The sequence below is a fragment of the Anopheles coluzzii genome, chromosome 3 (genome assembly GCF_943734685.1).
Source record: "Anopheles coluzzii chromosome 3, AcolN3, whole genome shotgun sequence".
Classification (NCBI taxonomy): domain Eukaryota; kingdom Metazoa; phylum Arthropoda; class Insecta; order Diptera; family Culicidae; genus Anopheles; species Anopheles coluzzii.
This window is the reverse complement of record NC_064671.1, coordinates 54,274,028-54,292,555: the sequence shown is the minus strand read 5'-3', so window position 1 is coordinate 54,292,555 and position 18,528 is coordinate 54,274,028. Positions and strand designations below refer to the sequence as shown.

The 18,528-nt window shown below is 36.6% G+C and overlaps 1 protein-coding gene across 7 annotated transcripts in view; it reads left to right on the top strand.

Annotated features, from left to right (window-relative positions):
* The first annotated feature begins 493 nt into the window (after window positions 1–493).
* The window catches only part of LOC120960043 (liprin-beta-2), a 61,086-nt gene continuing 43,051 nt past the window's right edge, over window positions 494–18,528 (top strand). The window contains exons 1-2 of one of the 7 annotated variants that reach the window (XM_040383945.2): window positions 494–591; window positions 1,598–1,789. In XM_040383945.2, the coding sequence (XP_040239879.2) occupies window positions 1,690–1,789 (100 nt within the window). In that variant the 5' untranslated portion in view covers window positions 494–591; window positions 1,598–1,689. Of the gene's footprint in view, window positions 592–1,423; window positions 1,790–7,050; window positions 7,286–11,583; window positions 11,805–16,402; window positions 16,554–18,528 lie in introns of those variants that run through there. The other 6 variants (XM_049609745.1, XM_040383944.2, XM_040383943.2 and 3 more) reach the window with 6 other exon arrangements.

The window sequence follows — 18,528 nt, the reverse complement described above, 5'->3', positions numbered from 1 at the left end:
GCGGGGTAATGAAATTTGTATGCAGAGAGTGACAGATGCCCCCCACAATGTCGCCCAGCAAAAGCGATAAAAATCAACCTTCTAAATACATTATCCTTGGCAGTGGCCCTAAGCGGTCGCGTGGAGCCCCAAGAAAAAGAACTTGCCACCACTGAGAAAAAGGAATTAGCATCTTAGTTATTCTTTGGTTTAGAATTCCTAGTACCATTTTCAGATCAACACTTCAGAAAGACCTTCATTTGTGTTACCGCTGAACCAAATCTAATCCATATCCTAAGTAAAGGATGCATATTCTTTTGAAATGGAACTTTAATTTTGCGCATTAGTACCCCCCCCCCCCCCCCCCATCACGCTCAACACTTCTTTCGCTTTCACTTCTTTCAACTCGAGTTAAGTTTCGAGTTTTAACCTACCGAAAACTACCGATAAAATTTTGATGCGCCTACCGAAAACCGCCAAAATAATCTGGCCACACTGCGGTGCAATTATTGACTCTACGTCAAAATAGCATTTCTCGAAAGTGCAAACATCGTTCTTTTTGTAAAAGCTAGTTATGTTTGGAACGATGTAATACCTGTGTTTTACCATAACGTAAGTGAGTTGTTTAAGTGACTTATTATGAGCTAGTTAGTTGCTTTAACCATTAACCAGTGTATAGATAACCCACGATTAAACGTGTCAATAAACATAATGAGCTATGCATTAAATTGACAAGGTCAGTTGCAACGCGTCCAATGCGCATAGCTAAACTACATAAACGCGCATAGCGTTTTATGTTAACCGACATTCATAACTCGTAATGATGCGTGCAATTTCCTGGAAATTAATTGTTGCTGGAGTATAAATTTAAGTCATCGCATTAAAAACGAAAGTGATTCATAGAATACTCGTATCAATCACACATTTTTGTTAAGTTTATGTGTGTACGTGTGGCTGTGTCTGAGAGTGAGAAAGTGTTTGTAGGTATTTAATGGTGCTATTATTGTTGGTAGCTTATGTGTAACAGCGGTGACAAATGTACATTACTTCTGTAAAAGCGAATCTGTTTTTTTTAATGCAAAAACTCTTATGTGATCATGGTGCTTTAAAAATATCAAATTGTATATTATCATAATCTATAGATAATATATAATATGACATTTAAAATTTACGGGCCTAGTTGCCCGTATGATAAAATTTAACTATACTTTATCTGTAGATAATGGAGTGAATCCTGTAAACTTGTTATCTGTTTTTTAAGGTTTCCTTGATGTTGTATAATTTAAGGCTTTCGGTACACGTTCATCTTCGATACAACTAGCGTTTCAACTGAATATATATTTTGCAAACAACACAGAAACATAACGTATTAATTTGAGGTACAGTGTAATCCTTATTTTGAAAATAATCTCATCTCGTGGTTTTCTGATATTTTTTGGTGAAGCTTCAGTCGTAAAGTTTTACAATCTGTTGTGATATAAAAATGTTTATATAGATCAGAAAGATATTTAGTCGTGAAAAGTTGACTTTAATTATTAAATTGAAAAATTGAATTAAGAGATGTATGATGTTTTACGATTGTTTCACGCGCCTTTGCTAATAGTGTTTGAATGTCTAGGCACGTGCATAGATTGAACAAGTGAATCGAAGTGACTTATACGTATTCAGACACAGGAAATTGCTTAGTGGTCCGTTCACACGACTCTTACAATGGCATCTTCGACGGATATAAAGAATACCTTATCAAGTGAATTGGAGGCAAACGAGTTACTGGAAGCGGTTCTAAAACAGATGGATGGCATAATATCAGGTATGTCAAAGATTGTTTAACCATTAGTTTAAATATTTTGCAATTACAACGGCGGAGCCCTTCATAACGAATACTCCCTAGTATAAGTTTTTCGGTTAACGAGCAAATTCTCTCATAATGGGCAACATATTTGTGGTTCTAATACACTTGTTTGGTGTCATCTGGTACTCTAGCATGGTATCATCAAGATCATGATCGGTTATCATTCAGCATTTCTTTATTTTTTGTAATCGCTCGGGTAAATGAGAGTTTTGATACGAATAATCGTTTAATATAAGGCTATTGCCAGGAAGATTTGTAAAGCGTATGGTATATTTATGCAAGCTGCATGCATTTCTTACAAGCTTTTCCGGGTCTACTGGAAAATGAAATAATTTTAATGTAGAAGAAAAATGTCTAGTAGGACATATCAGGCACCTGAACAAGCAACGCTCGTATCTGGACTAGTATTTGCTAGGTAAATCTGATTCAGATTGGTGAATCAAAATGAATCTATGTAATGATTCAATCTATCTTAATCTCGATTGGGAAGATTTACGAGTCTCAAAAAATTCATGACTCTCAAAAGATTCATGAATATCTCATATGATTCACAAATATCCAGAGATTCATGAATCTCAAGGAATTCATAAATCTCCAAAAATATATAGAGCTTGAGCTTCTTTTTATTCTTCTTCTTGGCATAACAACCTACGAGGTCATGTTAGCCTTCCGAGATTTCTCGGTAAATTTTACGACCCCGGTTTGTTTGTTTTGCTACGGGAAAATGATCCATATGAAGCTTGAGCACACGACGGGCATGTTGTTCAGTCGTGCGAGTTAACCACTGTATCATGGAATCATGCAAATTCAATATCTATGAATCAATCTCAACGAAAGTTTTATGAAACCCAACACTATTCTGGACATAAACCGATGAATAACCGTTTCACATTTTTATTTTGCAGTGGTGATTTAAACGACTACGAATAAATCACGTGCAGTACTATTCGCATAAGTATTATTCACTTTTCATACAAATTTTATGGAAATAATCTCCCTCATAGCAAGTAAGTCGCTGGAACAAATTAATCTCGCAAGGATTCACTGTTTCTTTATTTGTTCAAGTCTAACGAAAATTATTTTTTACTGGTGTCGCGATTTACCTCTTTGATAAAAGATAGATTTATTTGATATCTTAATCTATTGCAATGATAATTTTTATAGCCATCTTTTAGTTAAAGGATGAAAAAACTGATATGTCGCCAACAGATATTTTATCGTATGACCAACCAAGCAACAATACGGCAAGGCCGTAATAATACACTAAATCAGTGGTTTTCAACCGGTAGGGAATTCCCCCCTAAAGGGGGAGTTTTGGCTTCTTTGGAGGGATTTTTTTGTTGAAAATTTTGCTAAATACCATTGCCACGCCCTCCCCCCACCCCGGCTTATGAATTTGTGAGTGGGGAATGAAAACCTACATGCACCCTATTGGGGGGAAAAGCTGCAGAAAGAGTGAAAACAACTGCACTAAATAAAAAACCAACCACCTTTTTATATAGAGGAGCATGCAATAATATAAATATCTGGGAAATTGAGTTCTAGATCTTATGTAATGAAACACTCAAAAATGTTATTTTCACAATAATTGACATTTTAGCTCCTTTATCAAACACATTGGATTTTCCATCGATGATTTAATGTAAAAAATAGGAATTAAAATCATATTAAAATGTCACGAAGAATTTTGTGGTGATCAGAATGGTCATAAAAAAAATGCATGAGAGTTTCTAACAAAAGTGTAAAATTATGCATAGATATAACAGCACAAACAAAATATATTTGGCAAACTGTTGGGAACATGGGGAAAAATGGTCGTGTGGGGTAATATGGGCAACATGCATCAATGTATTACTCAACATCAAACCCTAGTACCTGAAAAGTAAGTAACTTCCAAACCTTCCTGAAAGCAAGACAGTGGCTTTACTCTACCCTGATTAAAATTAGTTTTTTTCAGCTAACTTGTTTTGTAGGGGCCGGTCTGGTGGTACAATCGTCAACTCGTACGACTTAACAACATGCATGCCCGTCGTGGGTTCAAGCCACGAATGGACTGTGCTCCCATGTTTAGGACTGACTATCTTGCTATGGTAACAATAAGTCACTGAAAGCCAAGTTCACTTCACTAGTGGGTACAGGCAGGCCTTAAACGACAACGGTTGTTGCGAAGAAGAAGAAACAAATTTTTGTAGATTTTTTTTTCATTTGATTTGGAGAATTGTGCTTTCAAATTATTCGAATCAACCATTAAAGTGATCCAGTGTGATCAGAATTAGCGGAATTTTGAGTAAGAGTGCCACTGAGGAAAGAGTATTCACAAGCGTTTTTAAGTAAAACTTTAATTAAATGACCAATTGAGTATACAGATGATTTTGTTTCAACTAAGTAATTTGGCCAGTTTACGGGGTTGCGCAAATAAATATCAGAGATCCTTTTTACTCTTAAGAGTACGCCGAAATTAATGACCTCTTAACCTAATTAAAATAACATTACTATGACGACCCTTTAAGAGACTTAAAACCAAAACCAAATCCCAAGTCCTGGAACCTGTCATGAATCAACTCTGTCAACTGTCATGAACTGATATTGATCCTGAAATAGCTATTTTCAACTACAGTATTTGGAACTGTTCCGGATACGAATTCGGAACGATATTTGGACCTCGTCCGGGTCTAAAACCGATACAATTCCGCAGGCAGGCCAAGACCGTAACGCAGTTGTAGCGCCGGATAAGTGAGGTAATAAGTATCAACGAGGACCTTCACTACCTCCTGTCTTGCGTAGTTCCATGGTACAGTCACCAACTAGTACGTTTTAGCGACATGCCCGTAGTGGGTTCAATCCTAGAATGGACCTCCTCCCGTAGCGAGAACTGACTATTCAGCAGCTTGGTATTTAATAAAGTCCAGAAAGTCTGTATAGACCGGCATTTTCGACGTTTACGTCAAATTGAAGAGTATATATCTCAGTCAACGATCTATTAAGCACAGCTTTTTTTTCCTTTTTTATGTTTTTGCAGCAGGAATTTTCAGGACGTTTTTTTAAAGCCAAGATAGACTAATAAGTGTATGTAATGTAAAATAGACAAATCTGACTGTGGGGCCCTTTCCATTTTAAGTTCGTAGCAAAGTCTATATAATACAGAGGTCGATGCATAGCTCGATTTTGGTCAAATGTTCAAATGTTCTGGATGACTCGACCTCTGTATTATATAGACTTTGGTTCATAGGCTGAAATTTCAGCCTGTCAGTTGTTTGCATTGTATAGCAGTTTTCGAGCAGCTATCGAAGTGGGTATAATATGCAGGTGGGCTTATCCCAAGGTGTATGAATTTAGAAGGCTGATTTATATCGTTTCTGCTTCTGAATGAAGATTTTAAGAGTGTTTTGTGTATTCGTCAAGCCTCCAGCTCTCCAGCTCCAAAGCTTGTTTAAACAAAAGTTTTCACCCATCCTGTCAAAAAGTGATATTCAAATTTGGTTATAAGAAACATACTATGAGACCACCTGGACTACATACACTTTGATTCTGGATTCCATCACCCGATCTCTTTAATTCACTTTGGGATAAATGTAAACATCATCTTGTTGTGCCATTTTTCGAGCAGGTACTCGAATCTTATTCTAGCTTTGAGACTAGAATAATCTAGTTTGAAAATTGCAGGCTAGTTTTATGTGTGGTTTTGTCTGGAGTGTTTACAAGATTTCAGCCTCCAACTGTCAAACTCCATACAAAAAACTGACTTGAATCGTGAAGGGCCCCTGTGTTGTCATTAAAGAAAGATTACCTTGACATTTTAATAGATCCGGATCAATAGAAACTACTGCCTAAAATCGAATGTCTCATATTTTAACCTATTTGTTATACGTCGCAGAGTCGCACTTTTTAACTATGCTCCTGTAATAATCTTGAAATATGACTGAAAACCATGCATAAGTGTGAAAAAACGCGAAGCTATAAGAATGGATTAAAATAATTGAAACCAAAAACCAATAAAACATCACACACAAAACTAGCTTCAGTACTTCAGCGTAGATTAGATTGTGATACGTATTCCACTCATAATACCGTACACCAACAGCATCAATCACTGTTATTCTAGTTTCCACTGCAACATCTACAAACATGTAAGCAATCAATTGTTCTTCTTCTTCTATTTGGCGTAACGATCTACGCGATCATGCCGGCTATATAGACTTTTGAGACTTATTCCGCACCACGCAGCCGGATAGTCAGTCCTTGTTTCGGCCTTTTCTTTTTCAATCCCGTTGGATTATATTTAGCATGTCAGTGGAACAGTGTTCATCATCCGGGTTGCATCCATGGAGGGTTATAAACGCCCTCATAAATTGATCTTAAAATTCTTTATTTTACGATTTTTGTTGATGAAAAGTGTTTGTTTCCTTAACACAACCGAAATAATACTCTTACATTCACCAAAAAGAAGAAGATTCAGAAATAAACAAAACTATCTTTTGTAAATTTTTCGTCTGAGATTCTGTCAAATTGTTAGAGATAAGTCTAACCATAAATTGTCGTTTGTTAACATTTTCTGGCTACATTTTTCTAGGCCAAAAACCTGAGGCTAGGTTAGCAAGTGTTTATGTATGGAATATCCCCCCGCTCTTCCCCACCCCACCACAATATTTGAAAAATGTGCGCAGGTTAAAAAAAGATTATTATTATAGATTAAGAGAAGAGTGTAAGTATGACATAAAATAAAATTTAACATGTTATGCTTAGTCGCGGATATAATGCAATAAAGCGTAAAGCCGAAAACTTATATATGTAAATACCTCAATATCAGCTTTTTTCCTCCTGATTAAAAAAATCATCCTATGGTTTTGCTTTTTAATTGTGAAATTGTATAATGTTGTTTATTGTTTATGTGTAATTATTTTTAGTAATGCGTTTTTTTTTTGCTCACTCGATTTTTTTTTGTCAAATGGCATCAACAGATTAAAAGGTAGAGTGAAATACAAAAGGCCACAGTCGATTTGTGTAAAATGTGTTATCGTTCGTATATTGGCTCTCTATTTCTCTCTGTTTAACCTCTCTCGCGAATGCTCAATTGACGCATGTCCTGCAGTATCCTTTTTGGAAGCTGTGTGTTCTTATTTGATGTCGCAAAGAGCAGATGTACGTGGAATGAAATTAACAGTGATAGCGCTCCGATGAGAGCAAGAAACATTTGTTGCTCAGCTTATACCAACTTTAGTATGGTATCAGGAGCTGACCATTGAGCGTTTTCTTTACGTGCTGCGTATTTATTACGTGAAAGTCTGTTTTGCATTGTACAAGTATTTCGGTAATAATACTTGTTGACAACATTGCCGGTCTTGTAGTCATCGGTAAAGGTTTTGATACCTTCATTTAGTTAATACACCGGTATTTTTTCGTCGTTCGAATGTTCGCAGTGAATTGTAAAACTATCACTTTCCGAAGCCTCTTTGTGTATGTGTTTGTGGTTGTTCAATACATGATTATAAGTGTACCGTAGTGTTAAAAATTTATTAAAAATAGTGTTTATACAAGATTGAGCTAAAACATGTGCTTTTGTTGAGTTTTGTTTGTTATTATGCTGTTATAATGATAACCCTATCATTGGAAGTGTATATTTAGCGAAACATAGTGGAAGCAATTGTGTTAAAACGGAATAGAGTACTCGCGTACAAGAAAAAGGATTATGGTTGAATTACTGTACCGATATGCATTAAAGCAGTGTGCGTGAAATAGGTTCTATTTGATAGAGTAGATGTGATTTACTGGCTTTTTCAAGAACTACAAACCAGATACCTGTATAAGTCTTGTAATATTTGTTGTTCATACGTTGTGTTTGAGAAAAGGTTTCATATATAAGGGTTTTATTTTAAGACACCAGAGCTACCATCTGTCAAGTTGCATTCCTATGGTTACCTCTTATTTAAATTCCGTGTTAATATATGCGTATATATGTAAATATATATATATATTTATATAAATATATATATATATATATATATATATATATATATATATATATATATATATATATATATATATATATATATATATATATATATATATGTATATATATATATATATATATATATATATATATATATATATATATATATATATATATATATATATATATATATATATATATATATATATATATATTCCTGTTTTTAGAAATTCACATAAATAAGACATATTAAAGCATATTTGATGAGTATGAAAAGAAAAGCATACTCACTTGGTAATCAAATAAAACGAGATAATAATACTGAGTATGTAAAAAGAGAGATTCGTAGTGTAAAAAACTGAGAGTAAGCAGAATACTAGAGAAGAGTGAGAAATCAATCAAAGTTTTCCTGCTCTGGAACAATTCAAAACAAAGCTGTTTTTTAAACATTTGATAACACATTGCTAGATTTTGATATTAAATGCATAACTGTCTAGTGTTGACTGTAAAGTTTTATCATATCATGCCCGTTGAATCTATTGCGTGCTATTTAAGTTAATCAACCATTCACTAGCTTTTGCGGAAGAACTGCACAGGATTTGTTGTTTTTAAGTACTGCGCATAAATTTTACGATGCAAATGCACCGACCTATACTTTTATATACATGTTGGTACTTGGCTTCATAATCCTTGTGTTGATTAGCCTAGTTTATTTTCATTGGCTAGTTATTCGTAATTTATTGACTTTATCACTTATGACGGTGTTGCGTGAAGTATCCGATCCGTTTGATTCAATCGTGGAATAAGTAATAGAATAACAAAACGAGTTGTTACTTAAAATTTAATTGCAGGACAATATATGTGTTATATTTAAATTTATCAACAAATATGCGAACATTTATTTGTATCAAAATGTATCATTAAATATGCTAAAAAAACTTTTTGTTAAAAAATGGCTTTTCTGCATGTATTTAGACAGTAGGAAAGGAGTACTAAAGAGGAATATGAAAAAGTAAAGTGTTTTTTTTCAACAAGTACAGCGCTGTTGTTCCACTAACCAATACAGCTATAAAACAAATAAAGCAGGAACTGTCAGAAATAATAGTATTAAAATGAACAAAATTGCTTCCGGATATTGTGTCTTTAAATAAAACCTGTCCGGATACAAAAAAAACACGCACACACACAAAACCAACGTTAGGAAAAAATAAAGAAATATTCAGCAAAAATTGCTATTTGGTTTCTTCTGTTGTGCACTACAATTACCAAAATAACACAAATTTCCTCGACTTTTCCTATTTTTTTCATGAAAATAGTAGTTTACAAACCTCTGTTTGTTTGTATTTTATTGACACTTACTACGTTATTTGTCGATTGTTATCTTGTTTTTGATGTGGTTTTTCAGTGTGTCTGGAAGCGGGCTTGACCAGAAATTAGTAGAAATTTTATTGCATCAACATAAACGTATTATATGTTATATAGAGAGAAAAGGATGAACAAAAGCAGACATGGGGAGCTTTCACGATACTAGTGATTTAAGCACGAAAATTGAATTTTCAGCTTGTCAGTGGAAAAATGTTCATCATGGAGGTTCTATTAAAGGAGCCAAATGATAGATGTGTTCCGCCTTACAGGGTTTCACACTTTATCTGAAGACCGCGGGACCCCTTCCCGAATCTGTCTTAGCCAATGTCAAGACTGCGGTATGATGCTTGAAAACGTTGATGATACCTGAATTCATAGGATGCAATGCTGAATCTGCGGCACATTTCTCGAAGACTCTGTTCCGCGCCGAGGACATGCGGTCGAATATTTTTTTACGCGTATAACCTTTGTGTACATCAGTGTACTGAAAACACCCAATTATTTTTTTCGTTTCGTTCGCCATCGTCCGACATCGACCGGCGAATCAATGTGCGATATATCTCACATTTCGTGCGGTGTCGAAGTTTTGAGGATCTCAGCAGTCCGTGAAGCCCATAGTATGCACGATTCGCCTAAAAAATAAACTTCCGAATTTCGCTGCTGATGTCATTGTTCGAAGTAACGATCTCCGAAGATAGCTGAACTCCTTTACTACCTCGAGATTGTCGCCGTCAATTAATACAATGTCTTCTAGTTTGATCCTATCACGAGCTGAGCCTCTGTCAAGCAGGTATTTCGTCTTCGTCGCATTGATTCTTAAAGCAATTCTTGCTGCTTCACATTTGAGTTGGGTGTACGCCTCATACATCTTCGCTGTTGTCCTGTCGATGATGTCGATGTCATCCACGAAGCTAAGAAATTGGAGAGACCGGTAGAGGATCGTTCCAGGAGATTCCGTCACCTTGCTTCAGACCCTTGTGAGATTCGAACGATTCCGACATTCTAATTCTAATTCTAACTAATTCTCACCTTACACTGCATCCCGTTCATGGTGGCCATTAACAGCCGGATCAACTTCCCAGGAAAGTGGTACATGGTGTTCCGGTCTATGGTGTCGTTGGCCGCCATGAAGTCGATGAAAAGGTGGTACATGGGGATCTGGCGCTCTCGGCACTTTCGGAGAATTTGCCGTAGAGTAAAAATTTGGTCGGTGGTGGATTTGTCTCCAACAAACCCAGCTTGGTAGCTGTTGACAAATGTGTAGCAAGAGGCGCAAGTCAGCAGAACAGATCTGTGACAGAATCTTGTAGGCGCCATTGAGGACTATGATGGCTCGAAAAATCAAGCAATCCAGTCTGACACCCTTTTTGTTAATTGGATAAATGATATCCAGCTTCCACTCCTCCGGTAGTTCTTCCTGCACCCAGATTTTCACGATCAACCAATTTTGACGGTAAGCCTCTCCGGTCCCATCTTGAAGAGCTCGGCCGCCAGTTCATCACTGCAAGCAGACTTATTGCTCTTAAACTGCTTGATGCCGCCGGCAATCTCATCCAGAGATGTCGGGGCACCTCGTCGTCTGCACCAATGCTGTCGATGTTGTTACTGTTGTGCTGCTGCTGTGGTGGTTATCTTGTTCTGCTACTTGCACCAGCGTTTCTAGCCTCTGCTCCATTCAGGAGTCCTTCAAAGTAGCACTTCCACCTTTCGACCACCTCCCGCTTGTCTGTCAGCAAATTTCCTTCTGCATCCCAGCACATTGCGGTATTGGGAGCAAACCTGCACCGTGCCTCCTTCAATCTCCTGTAGAGCAAGCGGGTGTCAATGGACAAGGAATGTTGCTTCAGCAGCTGTTGCAGCAGCCTCTTCAAAACGGCGCTGCTTGGTCTGGAAGAGCAGGGTTTGCTGTTTCCTCAGTCAACTGTAGATTTCCACAATCTGGTTGCATGGTTCTCGGATACTGGAGCTATTGTTTTTTCTCTCTATCTGGTAAGCAGACAATCTTAAGTTCGACTGCAGCGCTGATAGTTCGTTTTACCATACGCCAGTGGTCTGCGAGGGGAATCGCTGCGATGTTGTTGTAATTAAAGCTATGAAACATAAATCTCAACAAAACAATTATCAAATGAGTATACTTTACCCAAACAGGATTTCGATACTCTTCCAAGTATTTTTTTACAAAGTTTTAGTAAATCGATGCAAAATAAAATCTTTGCCAGTTATGTGAAATTAATAAACATGCAATAGGACCTAACTCCAATAAAACAACAAAATATGTTGCCTACGCTACGATCTCAAACAAAATGTATAGTTGTATCATGTGATTGATGATATTTAGTTAATGTTTATGGTTACTGGTGTCATTCGTGGTGAATGTAAAATAACGTGTTCGTGTTCGATGGTTTATATTACCCGTGTTATACTATTGATAATCTGTTAGTGGCATTTCGGTCCTATGAGTGTAAAGTGTGCCACCTGTATATTGTAATAATTGAAGCTCAAAACTGTAGTCTTGGCGTATAGTAATCGTGGCGCTTATGACCCGTTGGTGGTGGTTTCGAGCATGTAATAATCCAAATTCACACTCCAGTGAAAATGGCAGCATATTGGCAGATGGACGAGGAGTCAAGAGTGCATTTAGTGGCAGAAGCTGTTTTAGCTGTAAGCTATGATTTAATACTTTTATATAATTTTATTTAATTTTGTGTTGACAATTATTATAATCATATGCAAAATTACTGGTATCATTGAATACATTCGTAACGGCGGCGTACGTCCCGACACTCATTTTAGCTAATTTTTCTGACATACTAGATGTATAGTACTTTACCGCGATGTTGTAGGACCGGGCACACGAAATGTGTTGCCATCCCTAGGATTTTGTGTGAGCGCCGCACGTTCCCGCTACGGACGAATTCAATGATACCAGCCATTAACATCACAAAATGTAATACATTAGCTGGCCCAGTAAACCTAATTTTCCTAATACCTAAAACATAATATTAGTTGACGATTAAGTATTATAAGTTGTAAATATAGGTGCCTGAGTACACATATATTTTTTTGTTATGTGTTCAAATCATTGAAGTTTATTAAACAAATAATATAGCACAGAACATAATTTGAAGAGTAAATTACAATTACAGTGGAGCGCCGTTTATCCGGGTACCTTTTATCCGGCTTCCGTTTATCCGTGCTGTTGAGAAATGACAGTTCAATACAAAGGTGACATTGTGTTATGAGGAGGATATTTAAAAAAGCGGTTATAAGAGCTCATTATCATAACAAAAAACACTATAATTCATGGCAAATTTTAAATATTCTCATGGGAAAAACATGAAGATAATAAAAACTGGGTTATTTTTTTATCAAAAAATAGGATTTTTTTAAAGAACTAATCAGAAATTGGTGATAAAATATATCATTTGACTCATCCGTGTTATTCGCTTATCCGGTCGAGGTCAAGTCCCGAGAAGCCCGGATAAACGGCGCTCCACTGTATAATACATTGATGTATTTACATGCTTTACAAATTATTAGTGAATAATTACATTACAACTACGCTAAAAATAATTACATTATTGTAATAAATAGAGAGCTTCTATTAATCTCTAATACTATCTCATGCAATGGAGCGCCGATTATCCGGGTACCTTTTGTCCGGCTCTCCGTTTATCCGTGCTGTTCAAAAATGACAGTTTAATATTAAGGTGACATTGAGTGCTGAGGAGGATATTAAAAAAAACGGTTACAAGAGCACATTGTTATAACAAAAATAGCTGGCACATTTAATATATTCTCTTTGGGAAAGCATGAAGTTAATAAAAACTGACTAGATTTTACCAAAACAGAATACACATTCAAAAAAATATCAGCTATTTCCCAACTGACATTTTCGAGCACGAATAATCGGGAATTCGAGCAAATTCCCTTAAACTGGAGCCTTAAACTTCCCTTAAACTGCACCAGTTTAAGGGAATTTAGAAAAAGTCCTTTAAAATCAAGTGTAATGCGGCTTTTTCGTTACTTTCTTCTAGATTCGCTCGGAAATGACGTTTCCCATCGTTTTAGTTGGCCATGTTCCCATTTTATACTTAAATAATATCTTTTTTTTTTTCATAAAATAACGTCACACAAAATTAGCTTTTGTTTTTCATCAAAAAACCATGACCATCAGCAATGAATGAAAAATGACCTCGACGGCATCGTCCATCGATAGAGGAACGTCTAATTTACGAACGCACCAAATTTTGAGGCTTTCAACCCACTTGATCACATACAAATCCAAAATTTCAAACGTATCTAGTACTAATCGAGCAGATGTGGGAAAACATTTTCGAGCAAATGTCACTTGGGTTGTAATAAAAAATATACTCTGACTCATTATTCGTGTTATTTGAGTATCCGGGCAAGTTGGGATCCCGATTAGCCCGGGAAACGGTGCTTCACTGTATAAATAGATAGGAAACTGCAGGATCTTTGCTTTGCTTTGTGATAATTGTACTGTGCCCGTATCCTCACAGTACCCGACCGTCGAGTGTAAACCACCAGGCATCAAGTGTCAAAGTACTCTATACAACAACAACTGTTGCTACGTGTGTAGTACTGGATTAAGTGGGTCGCAAACGGTAAAGATAATTTTACAAACTGTTGTTTATTCAAGCAGTTTTAAAATTGGTGGTGTCTTTCCGCGTTCTGATTTGCCCTGTTCTCGATCAGCTGTGCGAACTTGACCCTGGTTGAACCGCTTCCTGATTGGTCCTATTTTGGGAGAACTAGTTGTCGCACAAGCTAACCCTGTCGTCCCTTTCGGTGTATCTAGTACGCCATCTGTCGGGTAAAGTGGGAGTTAGGTTGATCTGCTCTTGACATATCGATGTTAACAAACATTACTTTCTGTTTAGAACGCATGTGGTCTATATCGTGCCAACAACAACAATTATGCTTTTTGTATAGGAGTTAGAAAATTGCAATTAAATTAAGTTTAGTTTAATATGAACATTTAAAACCTACTCTCATGCCACCATAAGGTGTGTGCAAAGTTTCGTTGAAAATGATACAGCCGTTTCGGAGGTTGCTGGTAACAAACACCGTGACAAAAGATGTATATACAGCGCCTACCACAACTATATGGACCAAGGACTGTGTAAGAACGAGGTCAAATATTAGCCAAAATCGGTTTGGCCATCTTGGATGCCATTTGACAGCAGAGAGCCCTTAAATATTCATCAAACACTCAAAACTTTAATATTCAGGGTGGCCATTCAACCGGGAAAACCGGGAAAACCGGGAATTAGCCGGGAATTTTATTTTTCCGGGAAAACCCGGGGAAAAACCGGGAAAAACCGGGAAATTCTCCAAAAAAGGGAAATTATCACAAACTTTTGCTATCACTGTTTACCATCGTACTAAGTGCATTTTCAATTAATGTTGAAATATGTTTTGTATATTGTTCCCAACTTACCACAGGCCAGCAACATCACACCAATGTGTAAGGACAAAATTTTCCGTTTCTCACATATGGTACTATATAATACCATATGTGCAATATATGTACTATACTTCTCATTCGCACTGGTGCAATACTTACGTTCACCGATATTGGTTCTTGCACATTTCGGGTGTGGTGTGCTTTATTCGTTCTACCTTGCATTCGTCTTTTATTCAACTCTCGTGAAGTTGCGGTCTTGTCGAATTTAACGGTGGATTTAGTGCGCGATCCCAATTTTTGAACGTAATTGATAATTTTTGTCCCCTTTAGCAATTTTAAGGTTACCCAATCACACATCACCTGTACATTGGCATTTTGCAGTTTGGTTTCGGGCCTGTACCTTCATTCTTCCCGGGTGACTGGGTTCCCACACTGGCACTGATGGTTGAGGTGGCGTCGCTTCTGCAGTCCGATCGTTGCTCCGTTGTTTTATTATCACATAAAGTACACTTCCCGTAAAACATATTCAAGAAAGTGTCCCAAAATTAAGAAACAAACTGAAATCTCCTGTATCTATTTGTGAGGTGCATCATCAGCGTCGTGCGAGTAACAGCATGCATGGCTGCTGTTTTACAGGAAATCCGTTCTTCGCAGATTTGTATGCTTTCTCCAGTGGCTGGTTGGTCCATGACTTCAGCTTTCCCTTTTTTAAGGTTGTGTGATGACATCTGTTAATCAAAAATTGATAGCAGATGAAAAATATCTTTGCCACGGGGTAAAGTCTTTACACGTTAGTGTCTTGATGCTAAACCACTAAAAAGCAATATTCGTATAGCTTTTTTTGTCGTTTTTTCATCAGTTGTTTGCTCATATAAAACTTCCGAAAATATAAAAAATGCATATTTAAATAGCTTAAGATCCATAGTAGCCAAAATAGATCCATAAACGCGAGCGCACGATTGAAAATTTGTTTGTACAAATTTGATAGAAATCATGCCAAAAATGGTTCTCAAATGTGTTGTCACACCTCTAGATTGGATATTATCTCTTCTTCTTCTTCTTCTTCTTTTTGGCTCAACGACCGTTGTCGGTCATGGACTTGACTTTCAGTGACATATTGATCCCCCCATAGCAGGATAGTCAGTCCTACGTATGGCGGCACGGTCCATTTGGGGCTTGAACCCATGACGGGCATGTTATTAAGTTGTACGAGTTGACAACTGTTCTACGAGACCGGATAAATTGGCTAGATTGGATATTATATTGTTGAATAATTCACTAATACTTTTATCCAGTTTTTATGACAAGTTTCCATCGTTCCCGTAATGCCCGTGGTTACTTACCATCCTCTTGATAGCGATTTTTGAAAACGTATTATAATTTGGAATCGAAGTACGATAAAACCGACACACGAAGCATAGTGAACTCCAAAAAAATCCGGGAAAAACCGGGAAAAAACCGGGAATTTAAAATCCTGATTTGAGTGGCCATCCTGAATATTACTAGAGGCATACACGGTGTACGATGCTGTCGCAAATATCCCAAATATCAAAGCAGAGATGACATGGTTTAATAATTTGGGAATAATTATTACAAAAAAAAGATATGCTATTCCGTTTTGGCATATTTGCATATAGACATACGTTCCAAAACGAGCAAGTATAACCCAACTGAAACAGCTTAATACTCTATGTGTTTCTTCAAGACCGATGTTGTTAGATGCTATTTGCTTCTATTAAGATTTATCAATTCGATCAGTTTAGAATTATTTTACCATACTGATTTTAATAATTCGATTTACTTTGTTGTTTTGTACTCAAAACTGTAGTCTTGGCGTATAGTAATCGTGGCGCTTATGACCCGTTGGTGGTGGTTTCGAGCATGTAATAATCCAAATTCACACTCCAGTGAAAATGGCAGCATATTGGCAGATGGACGAGGAGTCAAGAGTGCATTTAGTGGCAGAAGCTGTTTTAGCTGTAAGCTATGATTTAATACTTTTATATAATTTTATTTAATTTTGTGTTGACAATTATTATAATCATATGCAAAATTACTGGTATCATTGAATACATTCGTAACGGCGGCGTACGTCCCGACACTCATTTTAGCTAATTTTTCTGACATACTAGATGTATAGTACTTTACCGCGATGTTGTAGGACCGGGCACACGAAATGTGTTGCCATCCCTAGGATTTTGTGTGAGCGCCGCACGTTCCCGCTACGGACGAATTCAATGATACCAGCCATTAACATCACAAAATGTAATACATTAGCTGGCCCAGTAAACCTAATTTTCCTAATACCTAAAACATAATATTAGTTGACGATTAAGTATTATAAGTTGTAAATATAGGTGCCTGAGTACACATATATTTTTTTGTTATGTGTTCAAATCATTGAAGTTTATTAAACAAATAATATAGCACAGAACATAATTTGAAGAGTAAATTACAATTACAGTGGAGCGCCGTTTATCCGGGTACCTTTTATCCGGCTTCCGTTTATCCGTGCTGTTGAGAAATGACAGTTCAATACAAAGGTGACATTGTGTTATGAGGAGGATATTTAAAAAAGCGGTTATAAGAGCTCATTATCATAACAAAAAACACTATAATTCATGGCAAATTTTAAATATTCTCATGGGAAAAACATGAAGATAATAAAAACTGGGTTATTTTTTTATCAAAAAATAGGATTTTTTTAAAGAACTAATCAGAAATTGGTGATAAAATATATCATTTGACTCATCCGTGTTATTCGCTTATCCGGTCGAGGTCAAGTCCCGAGAAGCCCGGATAAACGGCGCTCCACTGTATAATACATTGATGTATTTACATGCTTTACAAATTATTAGTGAATAATTACATTACAACTACGCTAAAAATAATTACATTATTGTAATAAATAGAGAGCTTCTATTAATCTCTAATACTATCTCATGCAATGGAGCGCCGATTATCCGGGTACCTTTTGTCCGGCTCTCCGTTTATCCGTGCTGTTCAAAAATGACAGTTTAATATTAAGGTGACATTGAGTGCTGAGGAGGATATTAAAAAAAACGGTTACAAGAGCACATTGTTATAACAAAAATAGCTGGCACATTTAATATATTCTCTTTGGGAAAGCATGAAGTTAATAAAAACTGACTAGATTTTACCAAAACAGAATACACATTCAAAAAAATATCAGCTATTTCCCAACTGACATTTTCGAGCACGAATAATCGGGAATTCGAGCAAATTCCCTTAAACTGGAGCCTTAAACTTCCCTTAAACTGCACCAGTTTAAGGGAATTTAGAAAAAGTCCTTTAAAATCAAGTGTAATGCGGCTTTTTCGTTACTTTCTTCTAGATTCGCTCGGAAATGACGTTTCCCATCGTTTTAGTTGGCCATGTTCCCATTTTATACTTAAATAATATCTTTTTTTTTTCATAAAATAACGTCACACAAAATTAGCTTTTGTTTTTCATCAAAAAACCATGACCATCAGCAATGAATGAAAAATGACCTCGACGGCATCGTCCATCGATAGAGGAACGTCTAATTTACGAACGCACCAAATTTTGAGGCTTTCAACCCACTTGATCACATACAAATCCAAAATTTCAAACGTATCTAGTACTAATCGAGCAGATGTGGGAAAACATTTTCGAGCAAATGTCACTTGGGTTGTAATAAAAAATATACTCTGACTCATTATTCGTGTTATTTGAGTATCCGGGCAAGTTGGGATCCCGATTAGCCCGGGAAACGGTGCTTCACTGTATAAATAGATAGGAAACTGCAGGATCTTTGCTTTGCTTTGTGATAATTGTACTGTGCCCGTATCCTCACAGTACCCGACCGTCGAGTGTAAACCACCAGGCATCAAGTGTCAAAGTACTCTATACAACAACAACTGTTGCTACGTGTGTAGTACTGGATTAAGTGGGTCGCAAACGGTAAAGATA